The sequence below is a fragment of the Cryptotermes secundus genome, unplaced genomic scaffold (assembly GCF_002891405.2).
Source record: "Cryptotermes secundus unplaced genomic scaffold, Csec_1.0 scaffold979, whole genome shotgun sequence".
Taxonomy (NCBI): Eukaryota; Metazoa; Arthropoda; class Insecta; order Blattodea; family Kalotermitidae; genus Cryptotermes; species Cryptotermes secundus.
Genome location: NW_019736411.1, coordinates 1,315,475 through 1,335,869, shown reverse-complemented (window position 1 = coordinate 1,335,869; position 20,395 = coordinate 1,315,475). Strand labels below are relative to the sequence as shown.

The 20,395-nt window shown below is 40.5% G+C and overlaps 1 protein-coding gene across 2 annotated transcripts in view; it reads left to right on the top strand.

The window, feature by feature from the left end:
- The window catches only part of LOC111869929 (acyl-CoA Delta(11) desaturase), an 85,095-nt gene that overhangs the window by 39,258 nt on the left and 25,442 nt on the right, over positions 1 to 20,395 (top strand). For both annotated transcript variants that reach the window (XM_033753609.1, XM_023861821.2), the window contains exons 3-4: positions 3,044 to 3,174; positions 12,438 to 12,643. In XM_033753609.1, coding sequence (XP_033609500.1) covers positions 3,044 to 3,174; positions 12,438 to 12,643 — 337 coding nt within the window. The remainder of the gene's footprint in view (positions 1 to 3,043; positions 3,175 to 12,437; positions 12,644 to 20,395) is intronic.

Genomic DNA, 20,395 nt, shown 5'->3' with positions numbered 1-20,395 from the left:
GGATATTCTTCAATGCATATAACTGCAAACATCCACCGCTTTCCTTTATTTGGCTGCCGTTTGTAAATAAAGTAATCACTATGGAGCGCCAGCAGAGTAAGGTAGAAAGGGTGCCATTTTGATTGTCTAAAATAAATGTAATAAATTGTAAGATGAATTCCGTGTAAATGCATGCATGACGTTACATCATTTCGTTTTTAGGATATGAACTGAATTATATTAATCATCTGACATTCATTTCTTGCAGTGAACAACTGTCTTTATTCCTGTAAAATGTAAAGTTGTCCCTGTGCTTAACTATATTGAGCACTACTCTATGAAGACTTATGGGGCATAGATCCACATTTTCTTGACCTCGGCACTAGTTGGAGGTCTTTATGCCAGTTAAAATGGAAATGTAAAACTAGACATTACTGAAAGCCGAATATATTAATTCAGTGTGTGTGCAGTTTACTTCAGTTGTACAAACAACTGGCCGTCTGTCACTTCTCACACCCTCGAACACACCCCCTTGTCTGAAAATTGTCTTCTGCGCATTCAAGGTTACTCTTGGCCTTGTTCGAAGTTACGTGACACTTGCTTTACTAATCTTCTCAGGAAAAGGGGAATGTAAATTTCTATTATCACAATTTCGCAGAAAATAAACAATGTCATTAATTCATTGTTTTTAGGATGACGGCGAGTCACGCATGTTACGTAACCACACCATTCCCAATGTAACTGAAAGTATTTACATGAAATAAAAACGGGGTATGAAAGAGATTAATGTCTTTGTTTTCTATGCTCGTATACGCTACGTTGCGTAGCTACAGCTACGCTTACTGAGTTAATGTGAGTAAGGTTGCACATTTTTGGACTCCCTACTGATAGCCGATTGGCGACCCTGAGCAGCAGGATCACAACGCAATACATATTTACCTTCAAAATTATTTGAATGCCATGGACCCTACAGAGGGCCTGCGATGTGGCTTGCATTTTGCGGACGTGAATATTTATGGGTATGTCCCTCGCTAATGTTTCGATTTAAAACTCGACGTTAAAATTACTTCATAACAATGGGGCTTAAATCAATTATATAAAGCATGTTTATTAATAAATTCTAACAACTGGTTCGTTTAATTCTTCCCATGATATTTTGTATAAGGAGACTTCAACGCAAGTGCGGATAGTGGCAATATTTTTAAACTGAGTTGAGAATTAGAAATAACAAAGAGAAGTAGCAGTTTAGTTAGATCATTGAACTGTTCGATAACTTCGTGCAACAGAATTAATTATTAGACAACTGGCCATAAAAATTTCCGCCTTTTATTTAATCTGAATCTCCCTAACTTGAAACATGTAAAGCGGCCGGGGCATGAACCTGACTACTCACCTCCACCTAGTCCATTATGCGCAAAGCTGGAGTGGCCGTTAGTGATATGACTTCAAACAAAGCTTCGCAAAAATAATAGAATATTTTTGAAAGCATTATTGCAGTGCAGACATATATATATATATATATATATATATGCACTGACATCATAATGCCAGACATATTAGTATCCTTATGAAATAAAGGATGTCTCGAAAAAATTAAAAGCAGAAGTGTACTCGTATTTAACAATTGCATGTTAGGGAAAATTTCCCTTGCAATTATGTCACAGAATAGAATAGAATTTTTATTGCGTTATGTTCGCTTTGAATGTGAATGTAAATCTGTACACCACATAGAACGTTTTGAATAAGGTGTAGAGTTCCTTCCAGGTCAAGAAATGTCTTTTTCCTTTCATATTTACAGTTTAATTCCTCCGTTCCTTTCTCCTCATCTATGCCAAAATATATCCAAATACTTTTCTGTGTTCCTTGCATATGTTATATTTGTACAATTTATTTCCTTTCTATAAGCTACTTCTCCATTCATGCTTAGTCACTTGTATAAAAATTGTATTCTCAGTGTTTTTGTTTCTGGACAGCGGAACGCTATATATTTTGCATTTTATTACTTAAGCCTTTTATCCCTCTTAGCTTCCAAAGTCCCGCATTATCCACGTTATTTAATTTCTTTCTTATCTGATACAGCATTCGGTGTATTTTTGTATACCCCATAAAAGTCTGTTTAATATCTTAGTAAAGAAGGTAATTAAGTCTTTGTCGCTACACTGTACTTCAGTAAGCATGCTTAGTCTATTGGCGTTACTTTCTTGCTTATTTTGCAAAATGTGTTGAGAAACCTATTTCTCCAGGTTCACTTTCGTCTTTTTCGTCCACCTTTCGATTCTCATATTTTCTTTATGCCAGTCGTAACATTATATTACGGGGCCTAGCTGCCCATATGTATAAATCATTGTAAATATTTTGTTACCTTCCACACCCCCATTTTTCCTTAGCTGTCCCTTCCTATCCATATTTCCCACACACCATTCATTATGCATGTTTTATCCTAACAGTTTCTTACAAAATCAGAGGTGTATTTTTTAGACTTCCCCCCCATGTCTACCTAGTCTTCATAGCTCTAAGGCATACATAATCCTGGATTCACTCAACATTTCATACATACGTTATATAGACGGGATTTTCATATAAGGAATTCTAGCCTTATCTATGGCTATTAATGCCTGATTACCTGTTACTCATATTGATGACTTTGTTTGTCCAGTCCCTTGTATTTTCTGAAATTATACCTAATCTAATCTCTATATGTTCCTGCTCGTATTTAGGGGGTCAATAGCTAATCTTGAAGCCGGAATAGCGTAGTCGGTATAGCGGCCGGCTACGTTCAGATGTCCAGAACGGCTCTGGGAACCATCCAGCATCCTACACAATGGGTAAAGGTGGCGATTTGTCCGGGTGTAAAATGACCGGGACGTGAAGCTGACCACTCACTTCCGACTAGTGTCGAGGACAAGAAAACGTGGATCTGTACATCCACTCCCCAACAAACCTTCATGGCGTAGTGCTTAATTGGTTAAGCACAGAGACAACTTTACCTTGTTTACTTTATAATTGATCTTAGCGTATGACAGACGTCCCCCTGCTCAGAGCTGTTCTGATTTGAACTTTGCAGGTGTGTTCCTCGGTGTCGCTGGCGGTTTCGGCGTAACCGGAGGAGTTCACCGCCTGTGGACCCACCGTTCATACAAAGCCAAATGGCCACTCAGAGTTATTCTCGCAGTGTGCTTTTCTGTCTCAGGCCAGGTACGTGATACGAGCTGTTCGATTGTTCTGTTTTCACACATGAGGCACATAACCGCCGAGACATAAGATACAGCTCCCTGAATATTGGAATGAGATTATTACAAAGCATTTATAATTTCTAAAGAATTCATAAATCTGAACAAGTCGGGGAGTAAATATTTTGAATCCTGGTCGAATCACAAGCTAACCTGACAGACGGTTTCGTAGCTTTGATATGTCCTTGAAGTACACAGAACCATATTTTTACTACAAAAATTTGTTCCTTAACCTCAGGGAAGAACATAAATAGTGGCTGAAGAATTCTCTCTGGATTCTCTCATCGTAGTCACCACTGCGAGAACCTCAAGTCCAACACAGAACAGAGGGCTGTGGGGATTATCAGGACCTTAGAGAAAGAAAGTAATAGGAATTTGGAGGAAACTGCATAAAGGAAGACTTCATATTACTTACTCTTCACCATATATTATTAGGGAGAAATTTGAATAGGATGAGTATGCAGTAGGCATGAGTGGAGATGAGAAATGCCTATAAATTTAGTCGGATAACCTAAAGGGACGAAACCGCCAGGAAAATCTGAAAATATATGAAAGATAATATGTGAATTTATCTATCTATTTATCTGTTTATTCCTCTTGCTCCCACTTGTCATCCATGTAACTCTTCGTTTCACTTCAGTTTCTAACAGTTTCTTAGGCAGTCGGTAGGAGTCCTTGGACGGGGGATCATCCTGAAGGAAAACCGCTGCCTACTCAGGGCAACACAAACACAGAATAAACGCAGACAAACATCCATGCCTTGAGTGGGATTCGAACCCACGATCGCAGCGTTCGACATGGCGAAGATATTTCATAACTGAAACCGCGTGACCAATGTGATCAGCTTAATATGTGAATGGATATTTAAAAGACAGGCTGTGAAACTCTGGCCTACAATATTTTGGTTTACGATGGAGAGAGTGGCAGGCTCTTGTGAATACGCGTTAGATCTTCTCATTCTGTAAAGGGTGAGGAATATTTTTACAGACCGACAAAGCATCGGCTTCTCAGGTTCAAGTCTGCTGCCTGGATATGATTTGGGACTACGTACATTAATGTCAGAGTGGCCTTGAACCTACGAGATATGAGTAGGTCACACAAATGATTGAATTTCGTTTTAGTTGCATATCTAATCTCCTTTGTGACCTTAACATTTCTAAGAAAGGTTGGAAATCACCAAGCTCGTATGCATGGATATTGTATCTTCCACGACCTAGTTATGTAATTTCTTAGGATCACACACACACACACACACGTATATATGTATTATATATATGTACTTATTTATTATGCTTTGAAGCAAATTTAATTTCGCCATTGTACAAAAATGCCGTGCGAAGTCGTGTTTGTAGGTTCTTGAAATTAGATGTTCATACTTGTTCGCCTTTGTCGTGTATTTTTCGGTACCCCAGCTGAAGCCAAGTAGGCTGGGAGTGTACTGGGATGACCACGTACATAATTGGAAAATGCAGAAACAAAGGAAAGCAGAGCTATACAAATTATTATCTGACGGACAAACACCCCGAAACATTCGGGAGGCAATATACGAATTTCATTTGCGCATGAACTCTCTCTTCTAAGGACATGTGTTGCCTAGCCTTGTAAATCGAGCGAATTTTAGTGTCAAAAAATATCTCTATCGCAGAAGCTTCGAAAAGCCATCGATGACACTCAAGAGATATTATTATAGTAGAAGATTTCGAGCTTTATGTAACTCTGTGTGTCGCATGTATAATTTATGGAACCCCCATGAATTTTTACTGAAGCGTGTATACCTATGTACTTAACAGAGATACAAACAAAAATGAATTGAAATGTTAACAAGTGCAGAATCTAAAGTGAACAACACTTATGGGAATTTTCACATGCCAGTACTCAAACATCAGAAGCAAAAAGTATCAGTTTCTATTTGACACTTTCAAATAACTCAGAAGACAGTTCATTTAAAATTCGTTTTAACTCTCATGTAAAATACACGTAGCCTTTAAAATGAATTGGAAGTTCATGAAACCAACAGATGGTACAACAACAGTTCCTTCTGTCAAGTTTAATAAATATCTGTCAAAGGTTTCGCGAAGTTTTAACCTATGAAAATAATTCGTTATTCTCCCTAAGTGATATTTCCCTTACAAAGCAAAGTCTATACTGACTCTACATATTTCAGTATAGGTCGATGACATTTAGTCTACATCTAACTCCCATGGCTAGTATTATTTTTTTTTATTTCTAGTGGGGTGGGACTAAGTCCCTTGTACTACGGCCACTTCTGGCCTATTGTACCAGCCCCAGATGATAGGTGAGGGTGATTATGGAGCAATTGGTGGAATGAAGACTGGCAGGCAAAACCGAAGTACTCGGAGGAAACCTGCCCCAGCGCCACTTTGTCCACCACAAATCCTACTTGATCAGACCCGGGATCGAACCCTGGCCACCGCAATGGGAAGCCAGCGACTAACCGCTTTAGCTATTGCGCGGCCCCTATGGCAAGTCCTCCAGAAAATTTTCCAAGCAATTGAAATGGAATCAATGTTCCCAAAAAATCCGGTATCAATTGGAACCAAATAAAGGGAACGTATAGAGTTTCAAAACGTCTGAAGGTGGGATATCTGAACGAACATTTTTCTGGCACATCAATCGGCCGTGGTAAAAAAGGTGAAGTTGTCCCTGTGCTTATCTAATTCAGCACTAAGCCATGAAGGCGTATGGGGGAGTGGGTGTATAGATTCACACTTTCTTGACCTCGGCACTAGCTGGAGGTAAGTGGTCAGCTTCACACCCTGGGAGCTTTACCTTCGGGAAAGGAGCACCCGGTACCCATTGTATAGGGGGTTGGCTGGACCCAAGATCGTGGTTGCATGCTGAAATGGCCACAGCTTTTACTACATTTCAGCCCCTTATGTTACTGTCTATGGGGTCTCATGAGAAGCATGCAGGCAACGGGGACTCAAGAGACGAACTACTTCAGCGAAGAAGGAGGTGAATGCGGTGGTAAATAAGAGGAATGAACCGACTGAAAAATTCAGTAATACTGAGTTTTGCACATTGTCATTCAGGTTGATGGAAAAAAATTCACTAGAGGTATACGGTGGATCTACTACCTGGTACTTCTTTAAAAGTTCATCTACCTTTAGTTGTTTAGCACTCTCTAACTTATCGCTCAACAGTAGTGATGCAGAAGGGGTTACTTGCCGGGGTCCAATTTCCCCTTGACCACTCGCATTCCTCCACCGCCTCCCACACACCGCTGCACCTTGACTCCGCAACTCAAAATCGAGCAGCAAACAACTCACTTTAAAGCGAGGCCTCTTAATTGAAATCGACCTCAATTAGTTGATCGCATTAAGATGAAATCGCATCTGTCGGACACTTACATGACGGGAAGTACTTGCACACAGACATATATCATTCTTACATTCGTGGAAATAATATAGGGGCCTCATTTTTATCACGACTTAGGGCGTAACAGATCTTATTCATGTCCTGAACTGACTCACTCCAACTGTTGTCAATCCCAGGTTCATTAACGACCAGGAGTTTAAGTTTCTTTGGGTGGGGTGAGACTGAGTCCACTTGGTACGTCGCCCATTAACTGGCCTACTCTACCAGTTCCGGATGATAGATGAGTGTGGAGCAGTCGGTGGAATGAGAATTGGCGCGGGAAACCGTAGTATTTGGAGAAAACCTGCCGCCGTACCACTTTGTCTACCACAAGTTCCACATGACTTGAACTGGGCTCGAACCCAGGCAGCCGACGACTAACCGCCTTAGCTATGGCACGACCTTTTAACGACCAGTAGCTAGAAGCTTCTAGCATTCTTCTATCCAATATGGAAGCCGCACTTTCTGCCACAGAAATTGCTGACTATATTTCTGTGCTAGCAGAAGAAATGAAAGCTCTCAGTGGTGCTTTCTTAAAACCAAAATTTCGACAAGTGATTTGAGCGAAAAAGAAACAAACGGAAGATTTGCGCAGGATCTACACGCATCGCTCAATCAGGCTGCATCTGAAAATGTTAGTATAGAAGATTATCTGTAACATTGATTTCAGCGCTGGAAAGAAGTCTCTGTTGAAGAAACAGACAAATTCACTGAATACCACGACCAGGGGTCTAGCATGATTTTGATGATCTTGATGATATAGAATTAATTTTCCAAGGACTGCTGGCGGAATGGAACCTCCAAACTGAACGAGAAACTGGAAAACTATAGGGACCTCCAGGAGTCTTCAATTACTTACTTACTTACTTACTCATGGAGCTGAGCCCTTCTTGAAGAACCGCCAATTCTGCAGCTACTCAAGAATTTCCCAGCATTTTATGGAACCCGAAGGTTCATCACCGTGTTCACAAGAGCCCTCCACTGGTCCCTATCACGAGCCAGATCTATCCAATCCATACCGTCCCATCCTATCTCTCTAAGATCCATTCTAATATTGTCCACTCACCTACGCCTTGGTCTTCCCTATGGTCTCTTTCCTTCTGGCTTTCCCACCAACATCCTATACGCATTCCTCGTCTCCCACATTCGTGCTACATGACATGCCCACCTCATCCACCTTGTCTTGATCGTTCTAATTATATTTGGAGAAGAGTATAAGTTATGAAGCTCCTCATTATGCAGTTTTCTCCAAACTCCTCTGTATTCATCTCTAGGCGTCTTTACTAAATCGTAATAATTCTGTACATTTTGACATAATGTATAGAGCATGAATATTGAATTAGAAACCTATAGTTACAACAGGTGTGTCAAAGTACGGTGCACCGACCGGATGCGACAGATCGCGCCTATCCATATGTCCTCTTTAACGAATCATTAAATAATTTGCAACTAGAGCACCGCATATCGGGGAGAACGTTCCAAGTCATGCAATGAGGTTTAATATAATTTGTTAAATTAAAATTCTATTAAAATTCAGTAATGCAACAATGATTAAAATATTCACCATTTAACACTAACACAACATGTTTCGGCCACAGACGGCCATCCTCAGGTGTTTCAATGCGTCCAAACTGTTACACTGCTTTGATGCGCACTAAAATTGCGCGTTGCAGTCCACTTAAAATTCATTAATTTTTTTTTATTAAAATCTTATTTTAAGTAGACTGCAACGTGCAATTTAAGCGCGCATCAAAGCAGTGTAACAGTTTGGACGCATTGAAACACCTGAGGATGGCCGTCTGTGGCCGAAACATGTTATGTTAGTGTTAAATGGTGAATATTTTAATGATTGTTGCATTATTGACGGACTTAATACATAGACGTTCAATTAAAGATGTACAACGGGATGCGGAAATACAGAATTAGAATTAGTTTAATTTTGTGTTTTCAATCACTTTAAATCTGTTGAGCAGTGTCTTCAATATCTGGAAGTAGTGTCTCAATGTTTTAGAAAGCTGGTGTTCAGTTACATGAAAGTTGTGACTGATCGTAACAATGTGCTAATATTCTTAGTTATTCATCATGCGTTAACTATTTTTGGAAGGGGGACTTGTGTTATTATTTCTCTAACAGAATTGTAGATGTCAGTGCAGGTACTTGCCGTTCACAGTGGCTGAGCATTATAAGACATGAACTGTTTTCGCCAGCTCAAACACTGGGATCGTGGGTTCGAATTCTACTTGAGGCATGGACGACTGTGTGCGTTTATTCCGTGTTTGTGTTGTACTGTTTGCAGGTAACGATCTTGAGACGGGCTGATCCCCCATTCATGGAGTCCATGATTGCGTAAAAAATCAAGAATCTAAAAAAGTGGCCAAGGTCCGGCAACGGGCTATAGATAGATAGATAGTGTAGACACTGATATAAGAAATTTTCACCAGAACATGTGTGAAATACACTTTATATACAATTAGTTAAGGTACATATTCTGACGGTATGATCGGATACTGACTCTGTCATAACACTTTTTTGTTGTCTATGACTTGGTTAATGACTTTCCCATTAATTCAGACTATGCGACGTACAATGATGATAAGATTCATGAACGAATGACATTCAAAGCATGCGAAATGACTCAGACAGGGTCTAATTTGGTGTGTTTGATATTGTTGTCGAGCAGAATTTGCCTGGAGGGACTCAGAAAAATTATGAAAAAGCTCAGCCAAATTAGTTGTTTCCCTGCAGTGAGATTTGAACCTAGGACCCCCAAGGTACGAAGGAATCCTACCAAATTAACGATGTTGTTCAGTTATATAATACCGATAACCATTTCCTAATTAGCGCTGCTATCCTTCATTGCCACTTCCTCAGAGTACTGAACTACAGAATGGTCACACAGAGGCTTGAGGCTATCTTGGCAAACAATGCCCTACCTATGTGACGCTTCTCTTTATATGACTAGCTACAAATCATACACCACGTGACTTTATGACTGTACATAAACTATCAAGAAATGATTTGAAGTAGCTTTGTTTAAATAACTAGAAACTACAGATCTGATTGGTCACCAGAAAGAATCACCTCACTGTTCGAAGGTCTTTCTTTTTGTGGAAGAAAACACATGACCTGTTAATTCGCAAATACTCACACGTATTTCGCCTGATTATCATGTGGGCTTTGGTTTCATGAGCCAAGAGTTCTGCGCGATTCTGGTATCAAAGGCTGCGGACTTCAGACAGAACACACTCATTAGTCTCATGTTCAAAAGTCCATGTAACTGCTCCTTAGCGTCACGTACTCCTCCACCTATCATCTTCTAATTTTAGACAAACCCGACCAAAGATCAGGTGGTTCATCTTAAAGGAAAAAACCTCAGATCCTATACAGCGCTATATCCCAGAAGACAGAACTCATCAAAACAACCGCTGTGAGCACCTCAGATCCTATACAGCGCTATATCCCAGAAGACAGAACTCTTCATAACCACCGCTGTGAGAACCTCAGAACCTACATAACTAGAGTGTTTTATATAATTACAGTAATAACGAGTGTTCTCAATATTGTTGCTACTTTCTTTAGATTGTGAGCCGGGATAGTGTAGTTGGTATAGCGACTGGCTACGGGCCGGACGACCAAGAGGTCGGAGTTCGGGTCCCGGTAGGGTCAAGAATTTTGTTTTCTCCACGTCGTCCAGATCGGATCTGGGGTCCAACCAACCTCCTGTCCAATGCGTAGCGGGGACACGTTCCCCGGGGATAAAGCAACCGGAGCATGAAGTTGATCACTCACCTCCAACTAGTGCCGAGGTCAAGAAAATGTGGATCTATACATCCACTCCCTCATAAGTCTTCATGGTGTAGTGCTTAATTAGTTAAGCACAGGGACTTTATCTTACTTTTCTTTTACCTTAATTTAGATTTTTAAGAAAATGTATTAATGGCCTCTACGTTATGAAGTAGCACACTTCCTTCTATTCGAGAGACATAGGTTGTAAATATCTGGACTGTGCTGAACTGACTCATGATAACTGTGTAAACATGGTAACGAACTTTAATGTTTCATAAAAGCATGGAATTTCTTGATCAACGAGTGCCATAAACTTTATAAAAAGCCCTTTGATATTTTTTGGTTACTATTTAAAAGAAACCAATCACAGTGGTCGCTGATTCTAAGGTACGAAAAATCTTCGCCGGCTCAAGCACTAGAGTTGTGGCTTCGAATCCGACTCAAGGCATAGATGTCCGAGTTTATTCTCCCTTGGTGTTGTCATGTGTTGGTAGCGACTTGCGGCGGCTGATCACTCGTCCAAATGGTCCTACCGACTGTCCATAAGACTGGAATTTCAGAATTAACAAATTCTGAACGGCCACAGACCAGACAGCCTAATCCGTCAATGCAGAAGAATGTTTAACATGGGGAACCCTAAGACGGTTTGGTACATGTAGCCTTAAAACAGCGAATGCTCCACTGTAAAGTGTAGCAATAGCAGGGGCGAGGGCATACAAAGGAAACTGGCAACCGCATATTCCAAGAATTTGCTATCAGCCTGAGCTGAACGAAAATTTACTGAATCGAGCAGGGCAAATTGAGGAAACGGTAATGCAACTCTCGGAAGGACTGAGAAACTCAACTTCCAGGTATCGGAGTAGCCATTCTTCTCACAAATTACGTTGCAGTGTGGTTTCCTAATGTCAGCTGTTTTGTAACGAGCGTCAGTGATTCATTTGTATCTTAAATGGCACGAAAGGTTGACGAAGCTGCTAGTTTTGTTTTTGTGCAGTTAATTGAGCAAGAGTCTGGTATATATGGTAAACGCCACGCAAACTATGCTAGGCAGGACAAAGTAGATTTGGCTTAAGAAAGAATTTCTCATGAGACTAAGGAGTCTGGATCCTGGTTAAGTTCTTTCGAAACAATGTAATCACTTCAGTTAAACTGTCACAGAAGAACGGATGAACCCAATATTTTCTTTTCCTATTATTGTATTTAAGCATCCTGATGCATTAATATATCATTTATTACACATATATTTCCGTCTTAAATACAGTTTATTATATAGTCACCCTTCTTCCACATTACATCGTTCGTCTCTATACGGACATCATCAGGTCGCTTCCATCTTGTTAAAACAGTTGTACTATGTGATGAAATTTCGTATCGCGTGTGAACGTGATATTTCCTGATTAAAATAAATTGACCTTAATTAACATTCCAATATTTCCCTTATGGTCGTTGTCCTTTCTTCTCACGTCGTCTCAACCTGTCTAAACTACCACCACATTATGATAGGATCAGTATTGTTATCATGCACCATTGCAGAAGGTAAGTGCACGAAGTTAAAAAATACAATCATGTATTACGTCGGGCGAACAAACCCACTTAAATGTGAGCAGCTACTGAAACAAGGGCCGCGCCATAGCTCAAGCGGTTAGCCGATGGCTTCCCACCGCGGCGGCCCGGGTTCTGGTCAAGTGGGATTTGTGGTGGACAAAGTGGAGCTTGAGAAGGTTTTCTCCGTGTACTTCGGTTTCCCCCGCCAATCTTCATCCCACCAATTGCTCCACAATCACCCTCACCTATCATCTGGGGCTGGTACAATAGGCCAGATGTGGCCGCAGTACAAGGGACTTAGTCCCACACCATTAGCAATAAAAAGAAACTACTCAAACATGTTTCCTCAGTGTGCGCCTGATAATCTGGAAACCAGCTGCCTGCTTGAAATCGGCGATTTTTCTGGGAAATTGCAGTTGCCAGTTTCCTTGGTGTGCTCTCACCCCTAGAGTTTTTAAGTGTTCGGCAATCAGGTTACCAAATGCCTAAATGTATTGTAATATCTTCACTGGCCGACAGAATACGATATTCGCATGGGTACGCGACCACCGGGTGCACCACAAGTTCAGCGAAACAGACGCTGATCCACACAACGCGCAGCGAGGTTTCTTCTTCGCCCACGTGGGCTGGCTAATGCTGACGAAACATCCAGACGTGCTGCGCTATGGCAAGATGATCAACATGCGCGACGTCATGGAGGACCCTGTGGTCAACTTTCATCAGAAGTAAGCACTTAAATTATTGCCTCATTTGATGCAGTGTTTGTAATGCAGATGTAAGTAGGAATCGTACAATTCCACAAAACGTTCAGTAATATTTGTGCTACACGGTAAACACTTCAACAAATCAGCAACTTCTTCTCTATCATGCATAGTACAAATTTTAGCCTTCTACATCTTCCTGTGATTGAAGAAATGCATAAAGACGTAGAATATATAACATGGATTATATTGTGCATACATGCGTGAATATACCCCTACACCTTAAAAATAATACATTATTTAAAGGACACGTTTCAGTGACCTCGTGACACACTCTATCCGCAAAAGTTGACATTAACTTCACCGACAAGCGGCGGTAGCTCGGTCGTTGTAGTTCGCTTGCGGACTACAGGTCATGGAGCTTTTTACTTGGAGAACACATTAAACTATTGCATAGGCCAGTGCTGCTCAAAATGTGTTCAGCGGAACCGAGAAAATACTGCCTAATGGCACACTAATTCGTTTTCCAACGCCTTTGCTATCACAAGCATATAGTTAACTTTGCTGAATTTTCGTTATTATTTTGAATCAAAGTATACAGCACTTTTTTCCTTTGGCGCTACAGCCCCAATTTGGGCCTTGGCCTCCCTCCATCAAACTCTCCGTCTCACTTGGGTTTACTAGACCTTATACATTAGGTAGGATTCTTTGGGCGGGTGATCAGCTCGTCGCAAGGCCTCTACCTGTACATAAACACAGAAAAACGAACTAACACACACAAACACTAAACATGAATGCCCTGAATTGGATTGGAATTCGCGATCCCGGTTTCCAAGCAAGCGAAGACAGTGCATGCCTTAGAACGTTCGGTTACAGTGTCCGGCGTATACAGGATTAGGGACACCAAAATGTAAATCATCTGGTACGCATACTGTTGTGTATTATCACTGAAGCTCTGTAAGTTCATAGGCGTGTACCTTTCGGATGCATGCGGCGGCATTGGTCCATGTTAGGTGGGTCCCTTGTCACCACGGCATGGCGCGTCGTCAGGTTGCGGAATGGGGAGAAGCCCTCCAGGTATGGAGGGAAGCTGCGAATATATTGCATAATCAGTCGCGGACAGCCGACAAGGGGTGGTCCTCCAGCTTAGGGGTTGGGTGTGGGGCTAACAACCCCTCACCCTAAAAATAATCATGTTACGAAAATGAACACAAAACCTCGGACCTGGACGGATCCTTTGGATAAAGGACCTTGGCTGAAGAAAATGGACAGGAGATGCATATAGGATATTGGTGGGAAAGCCAGAAGGAACTCTGAAATTCTTGAGTAGCAACAGAATTGACGGCTCCTCCAGAACGGCTCAGCTCCGTGAGTAAATAAGTAAGTAAGTAAGGCTGCGGCATTGGTGCAGTTGAAATTACTGCTGAATGACACTGCTTCCAATGCAATTCTGGTGCCCAGTTTTCATAATGTTATGCCTGGGAGAGAGTGGTACCTACTGCTTTTCAAGCTCGGTACCGTAATATCTAAATATTAATGAATACGTAAATATTTATTCTCTTGAACCCTTAAGTGGATTTCTGGATCAAAGGGGAAATTCAATGGAACGCGAAAACACAAAAACATGGCCAATTTACGAGGTTACAAGAAAGCGGCTTGGGCTACAATTACGTACTTCAGTTATTTAATAAATTTTCATTGTTCTTTGATCAATGACTCTACAGCATTTTGTTGGGCCCTGGCCTTTTATTCAGTTTCATAAATTTTTCTTTACATAGAGGGTAGAACTCCTTAGATGGGGGATTAGACCGTCGCAAGGCCTCTACCTAGCCGATCACGGTAGCCGAGCAATCAGCCGGGTCCAGACTTGTTGCATATCCCTCTATCGTATCTCCGTTGCGTATCGTCCGATGCAACGCGACAACATTTTGCGTCCAGACTTGTTGCGAATCTCCGTTGTGTATCAACCGATGCAACGCGATAAAATTTCTTCTTGGCATAAAGCTCTCCTTGCTCCACTCCATTCAGAGTATATAAACAGAGAATCACAAACAGAAGAACGAACACTGGTGATGACTGCACTCCAACTGTCTGGAGCTGATAAGCAACACGCGATGCAGCCGCCTACACGTCCAGACTGGCACCACTGCAACCCGAGTCGTCCCTTTGATGCGACGGGAAAAGACCGCCAAGCGAGCGAACAGCCCGTTGCGTATCATTTTCCAACGGAAGGATGATACGNCACTCAGGGCATGGATGTTTGTGTACGTTCTTCTGTGTTTGTGTACAGGTAGAGGCCTTGCGACGAGTTGATCACCCGCCCAAGGAGTCCTACCGTATGTCTAAGATCTAGAAAAACCGAAGTGAACGGAGAAGTTCATGGAGGTAGGCCTAGGCCCACTGGGGCTGTAGTGCCAAGGAAAAAAAAGGCCTCTACCTACACACAGAACAACACAAACACAGAATAAACGCATACACAGATATCCACGCCTTGAGTGGGTTTGAACCCAAGATCCCAGCGTTCCAGCGAGCGAAGACAGTTCATGCCTTAGACCGAGCGGCCACCGTGATCGACGTTTCATAACTAAATAAATAGAGATACTGTTAGAACAGAAACGCAAGTTTAATGGCAGCGAACACCAGTTTAGATTTCTCTCCATTGGCGGTTCAAGCGCATCTGACGGCCGGTGTATATTATGTTACAAAACATTACCCTCAGAAAACAGCTCCATATCCGCAAAATTACGAATTTTACATATAAAACATGATGTCTATAAAGACAAACCTACCGCGATTACCTGCATAATTATGACGAAAAGTCGCATTTTCAAACTCATGTGACATCAGTCAATAAAGATGAAAATGGAAATGCATGTGAAGCACCACACAACATGAGAAATCACATTGCTCGTTGCAGGGGAGACCACAGGACTGCCAGAATTCTGCATCATATACGAGTATTGAGCAGAATATACTGTATCGGGTGTGCGTGCCGACAGGCACTTGAATGTTATCAGAAATGTCACACTTCCGAATTTTACAGCTNCTCCGAAACGTCGGTTAACACCACATATACACGGTGCCAAATCCCAGAAGACTGCTTTCTTCATAGTCACCGCCGTGAAAGCCTCAAATCTTACATTTATAAAATGAATTGCAAACAGTACACCTTTTGCTGTGCAAGTTAACGAATTCATTGACGTTTCGAATTGTCTGTTTTGCTTGAATTTGTGAGATACACGCAGATTTGAGCAATAAATTTGAAGACAAAGTCCTTATGTACAAACCTTTGCCATCTCATGCTACAGGAGATGATCAATTCAATCTAACTGACCGGTACATGGCTAAACAAAATCATAGTTGGAAATAATGTTTTTGGAATCGCAGAGATGAAGCACAGTCCATGGTTTCGATCACTCGTGGTCTTAGTACATGTTAATGTCATTGCGCCTGAATGGACTAGCAACCCCACTGCATTATTTGTCGTCAGGCACTTCCTGGGAAGTTTCAAACCCACAGAAATTGGCAGCAGACGAGCCTGTGAACATTGCAAATTATATGAAATAAGGAATCTGAAGTGAACAATTTTAATTTCGCTTTTCGACTGTCAGGTACAGCTGCTGCTGCAGACGGCGTTTTACTACTTAATAGGAGGCAGAGCGATTGGTTCGTATATTTAAGAAATTTGTTATTCGTTGCTGACCATCCATTCCAGCTTTCATTGCATTTGTGTGACAGGATGTGGTTTTGGAGGTTAGCATACCCAATATATATTTTTACAAAAATATATTAACTAAAATTTTAATTGCTAGGTATGACTGTAACAAGTAGCTTGGTACCGGAAGAAATTGAGTTTTCTCCTAAAGTAGAGTTTTGGAGAATTTACGACGAATAAAATATATCACAGAATTTTTTCATAATTGAATGATTGTTTTTAACGAACTTGAGAGTCGGCCAAGCGATGAGGTTCTATCAGACATAATTGAATATCTATTAAACCTCCATATTACGATAAAAGAATTTCCACATGCTGTAGGTCTTTATTTGTTATGAAACTATTTTACGTTCATCCCAAGTAGCAAGGAATACTAGATGTAACAAAACACTATGAGTAATAAACTGGCATTCCAACAAACACGGATTTGAAAGATAGATACATAGATGTTCTTCTGATAAAATTTTGGCCTCTCTGAAAAGTAAAAGGAGTTCGCCCAGATTTAAAGTGTAGATATAGGGACGTTACTTCCTTTTTGTCTATGAATCTGTGTGAATCGGCGCTTTCAAAACTGCAGAAACAAAAATTACAGTTCGAAATAAGTGTAACGGAGAATAGAGCATGATTTCAAGGTCCGTGCAGCCAGCGACAAGGCCATCCCTTGCGTTAAATTACTTTCCTCTCGTTCCAGTACTCAAACGGGGTGGTCAGCCAGGATAGCTGACTGGCTGTGGGCTAGACGACCGAGGGATCGAAGTTCGAGTTCTAGTAGGGTCAAGAATTTTCTCTTCTCCACGTCGTCCAGACCAGTTCTGGGGCCCATCGAGCCTCCTATCCAATGCGTACCGGGACTATTTCTCCCGTGGTAAAGCGGAAAGAGCTTGAAGCCGAACACTCAACTCCAACTAGTGCCGAGGTCAAGAAAGTGAGGATCTATACATCCACTCTCCCATACGCCTTCATAGCATAGTGCTTAATACGTTAAGCGCGGGAACAAATTTACTTTCGCCTTTCTACTTTAACGGGGTGATCGTTCATTGTGAATTTTGGAAATATATGTGCTTCCTTCCAGTTAGCAGGCTGCAACCAAATTTTTGGAAAATGTTCTTTCTAACCCTGGATATACGGGCATTTGTATTTTGTCTAATCATGTACAATAATTTACATAAAATAAGAATTTTATTTTGTCAGTTAAGAGGCATTGTAAATTTGTCTTGATAGCTCTCCAGTTCTCATTGGACTGTCACTATCTAACGGAATTCGAATTTATTACCTCTTTTCCGTACAACTTACAACTTCCCTCAGGTCTCGGAATTTCTTGAAATTGTCGATACCTTTTAAGACATGGTTTTATCAATGCTCATGCAATTAAATATAGACATATGTAGAAGAAACTAGAAAATATCTTTTGTAATCTTATCACGAATTATATTTTGTACTTTGCTTTGTCTGTAGATGGAATGTTATTAATTTTAGATTTACGTGTGGGACATTTTAAATTACACGTACAATCTTTGATAGCAGATTAGGACGTTAAAGGTTGAATTATGAACAATGAAAGGAAATCATTTTTAAGCTGCCCGTCTGCAAGTTAATACTGTTTATACTCATTTCATAATTAATCTCTTTTCAATGAAGCATTAATTCATATATCTTCTCCTCTGTACTGGGTTCAAGGTGTGCGAAATAAAACAGTGCGTCTGTTGTTGAAGTTGCTGTAGCGTTGGAGGCAACGGGCCGGGAGGCCATTATCGCAGAAATCACGTATATTTGAATAAGTTCCTTGTGAAATTTGCAGCATCTTGCATTCAAATGTAATACTAATGGGACGATATCACATTTATGCTCTTCAGTAGAATAAGGTGAATTCTTAAAAGGAAAGTTTTTCAGAACAGACGTGAGAAAGGTTATTATTATTACAAATATTTAATAACTAGGCTCCTTCTTCATTCCCATTGCAACGGTTTCTACTCCTACAAGTATGACACTGTTATTACTGTTGTTTTTATATATTTCTTTGAAAATCCCGGTATTTAGACACAAATTCTATATCGTTAAATTTATCGGGTATAATCTCAATGATTTTTCCAGTAGCTGCGTTTGTAACTCACTAACAAAAATCATTTCATAAACACAATGTACGTGTATGTCATGGTCCATCTTCATATAAAATTTTACGTTCCTAACGCGAATGATTTTTTAATTATCATTACCAAAACGAAAACTAAAGAAAAATTTTGCACGTCCTCAATGTTACTCTTTTACATTATACAGAAAGTTCCCTACAATAGTAAAGCACAATAGACCACTGTAGGTAGAGGTGCAAGGGCCGAGAAGGCCTACCCCTCATTCATTAATTCATTCATTCATTCCCTACAAAAGTTGCACATATTCTAAGATATATTACCTATACCTTACATCAGAGTCCTACATTAAATAGCGATTATATCGCTCCCGCCAACAAAGTTCTCGTGTGTGATATGTTATTCCTGCTAATTGTAGGAAATTAAATAATGGTACTTATGTGGCTTCCACTGCTATAAGCTTCTTATGACTTTTAACGAAAATCTTTCGACTAGTAGAAAATTTAATGCGACACACATACACATACACACGAAGATCATACTAATTATATGAGCCTATTTTCCTCTCTCAAGAAAAATAAATTGGCTAAAAAATATCTCTACACTAGCATCGCCTTTCGAAACAATTTTATTCTCAGGGCAATTTTTCATTAGAATATCTATTGTAGGATATATACTCAGCGACATTTCATCACTACTCCTTATGGAACGAAGTCCAAGCTTTCCTGTTTCTGCTGCATCAGACAAAATTTGGCTGGCCCCAGTAGCAGCTGTTCGGATGGATGCAGCATACAGCTGCCGCAAAACGGACCCGGACCAATTCAATAAAATGTGAACCAGTATCATGGCCTGTATACACGTAGAATTCAAATTATACTTTTTATGACCTGCACTAAACTTCTGGAAAATCATATATCCTAAGAATTAGGGCCGAAAATTAAAGTCAATCATAGTTTACCCCAAAATGTTGATGAGAACACTAAAAAGATTGGGAAAATATTTTAGTTCTCTCTCTCTGTAATTGTTGTTGTATTTGTTGCAGTTGTTTGTATTTCTCTGTAATTGTTGTAGTTGTTAATCGTATTTGGTTTGTATTCATTGTGGTAGGATGTCCTTATTGTTGTGTTTTGTGTATTGTGTTTTGTTTGAACGTGTTGTCACTTAGTGTAATGTGTGTTACTTGTCTGTTTTGTCCTATTGTGTACTACTGCCACCGGGCTAAAACCCAATTGCAGCATAATATATATATATATATTTCGTTCTTAGATTGGTTTTTAGTGAAGCTTTAGTTTTGTATACATTCAGTGCTCGCCTGTTATAGTAACTTTTATCAAGCACTCAAATAATGGAACTGAATTGAATATACAATATGAACCTTTTGATTTTAGGCATATTCGACATGGATTAATATCACGATCAAACCACCACAAGTAAAAAACTTATCTTAAATCTTAGTGTCTAGGCTTACTTTACGAAGTACACAACTATACAAGAGACGTATAAAAATATATAGAATATTGTGGCATGTATACCCATAGCTAGGCAAAGACTCGCGACCACATTCCCGCGAAGCGTACGCATGCAACAGGACATCCATTGCTAGGTAACAGACCAGTAAACACACCTCCATAAAAATAAAGGATGTGTTTCCGTGTGGTCCCTGCCGAGGGGCGATAAAAAGGACACAGTCAGAAAACGCTACTGAGTAGAAAATCGGAAGTGAAGAGTCGAGTTTCGGGACGCCAGCCTGCGGGAATTTGAGGAACTAAACTGAGTCGAGTCTTCGGAATTGGCAGCTAAAGAACAGTGTCAAGAAAGGAATTAGGCTGTACGAAGAAGACTTCACGTGTCATGTGAATTTACAGCGAGACTGTGAAAAATCCGTTGCCATGATACGACTAGTGACGACTGAGAACCCATAATGCGTGTGTAACGGTGAACTGGAGAGTTTGTAAATCAGCGATAGTTGTGTGAACG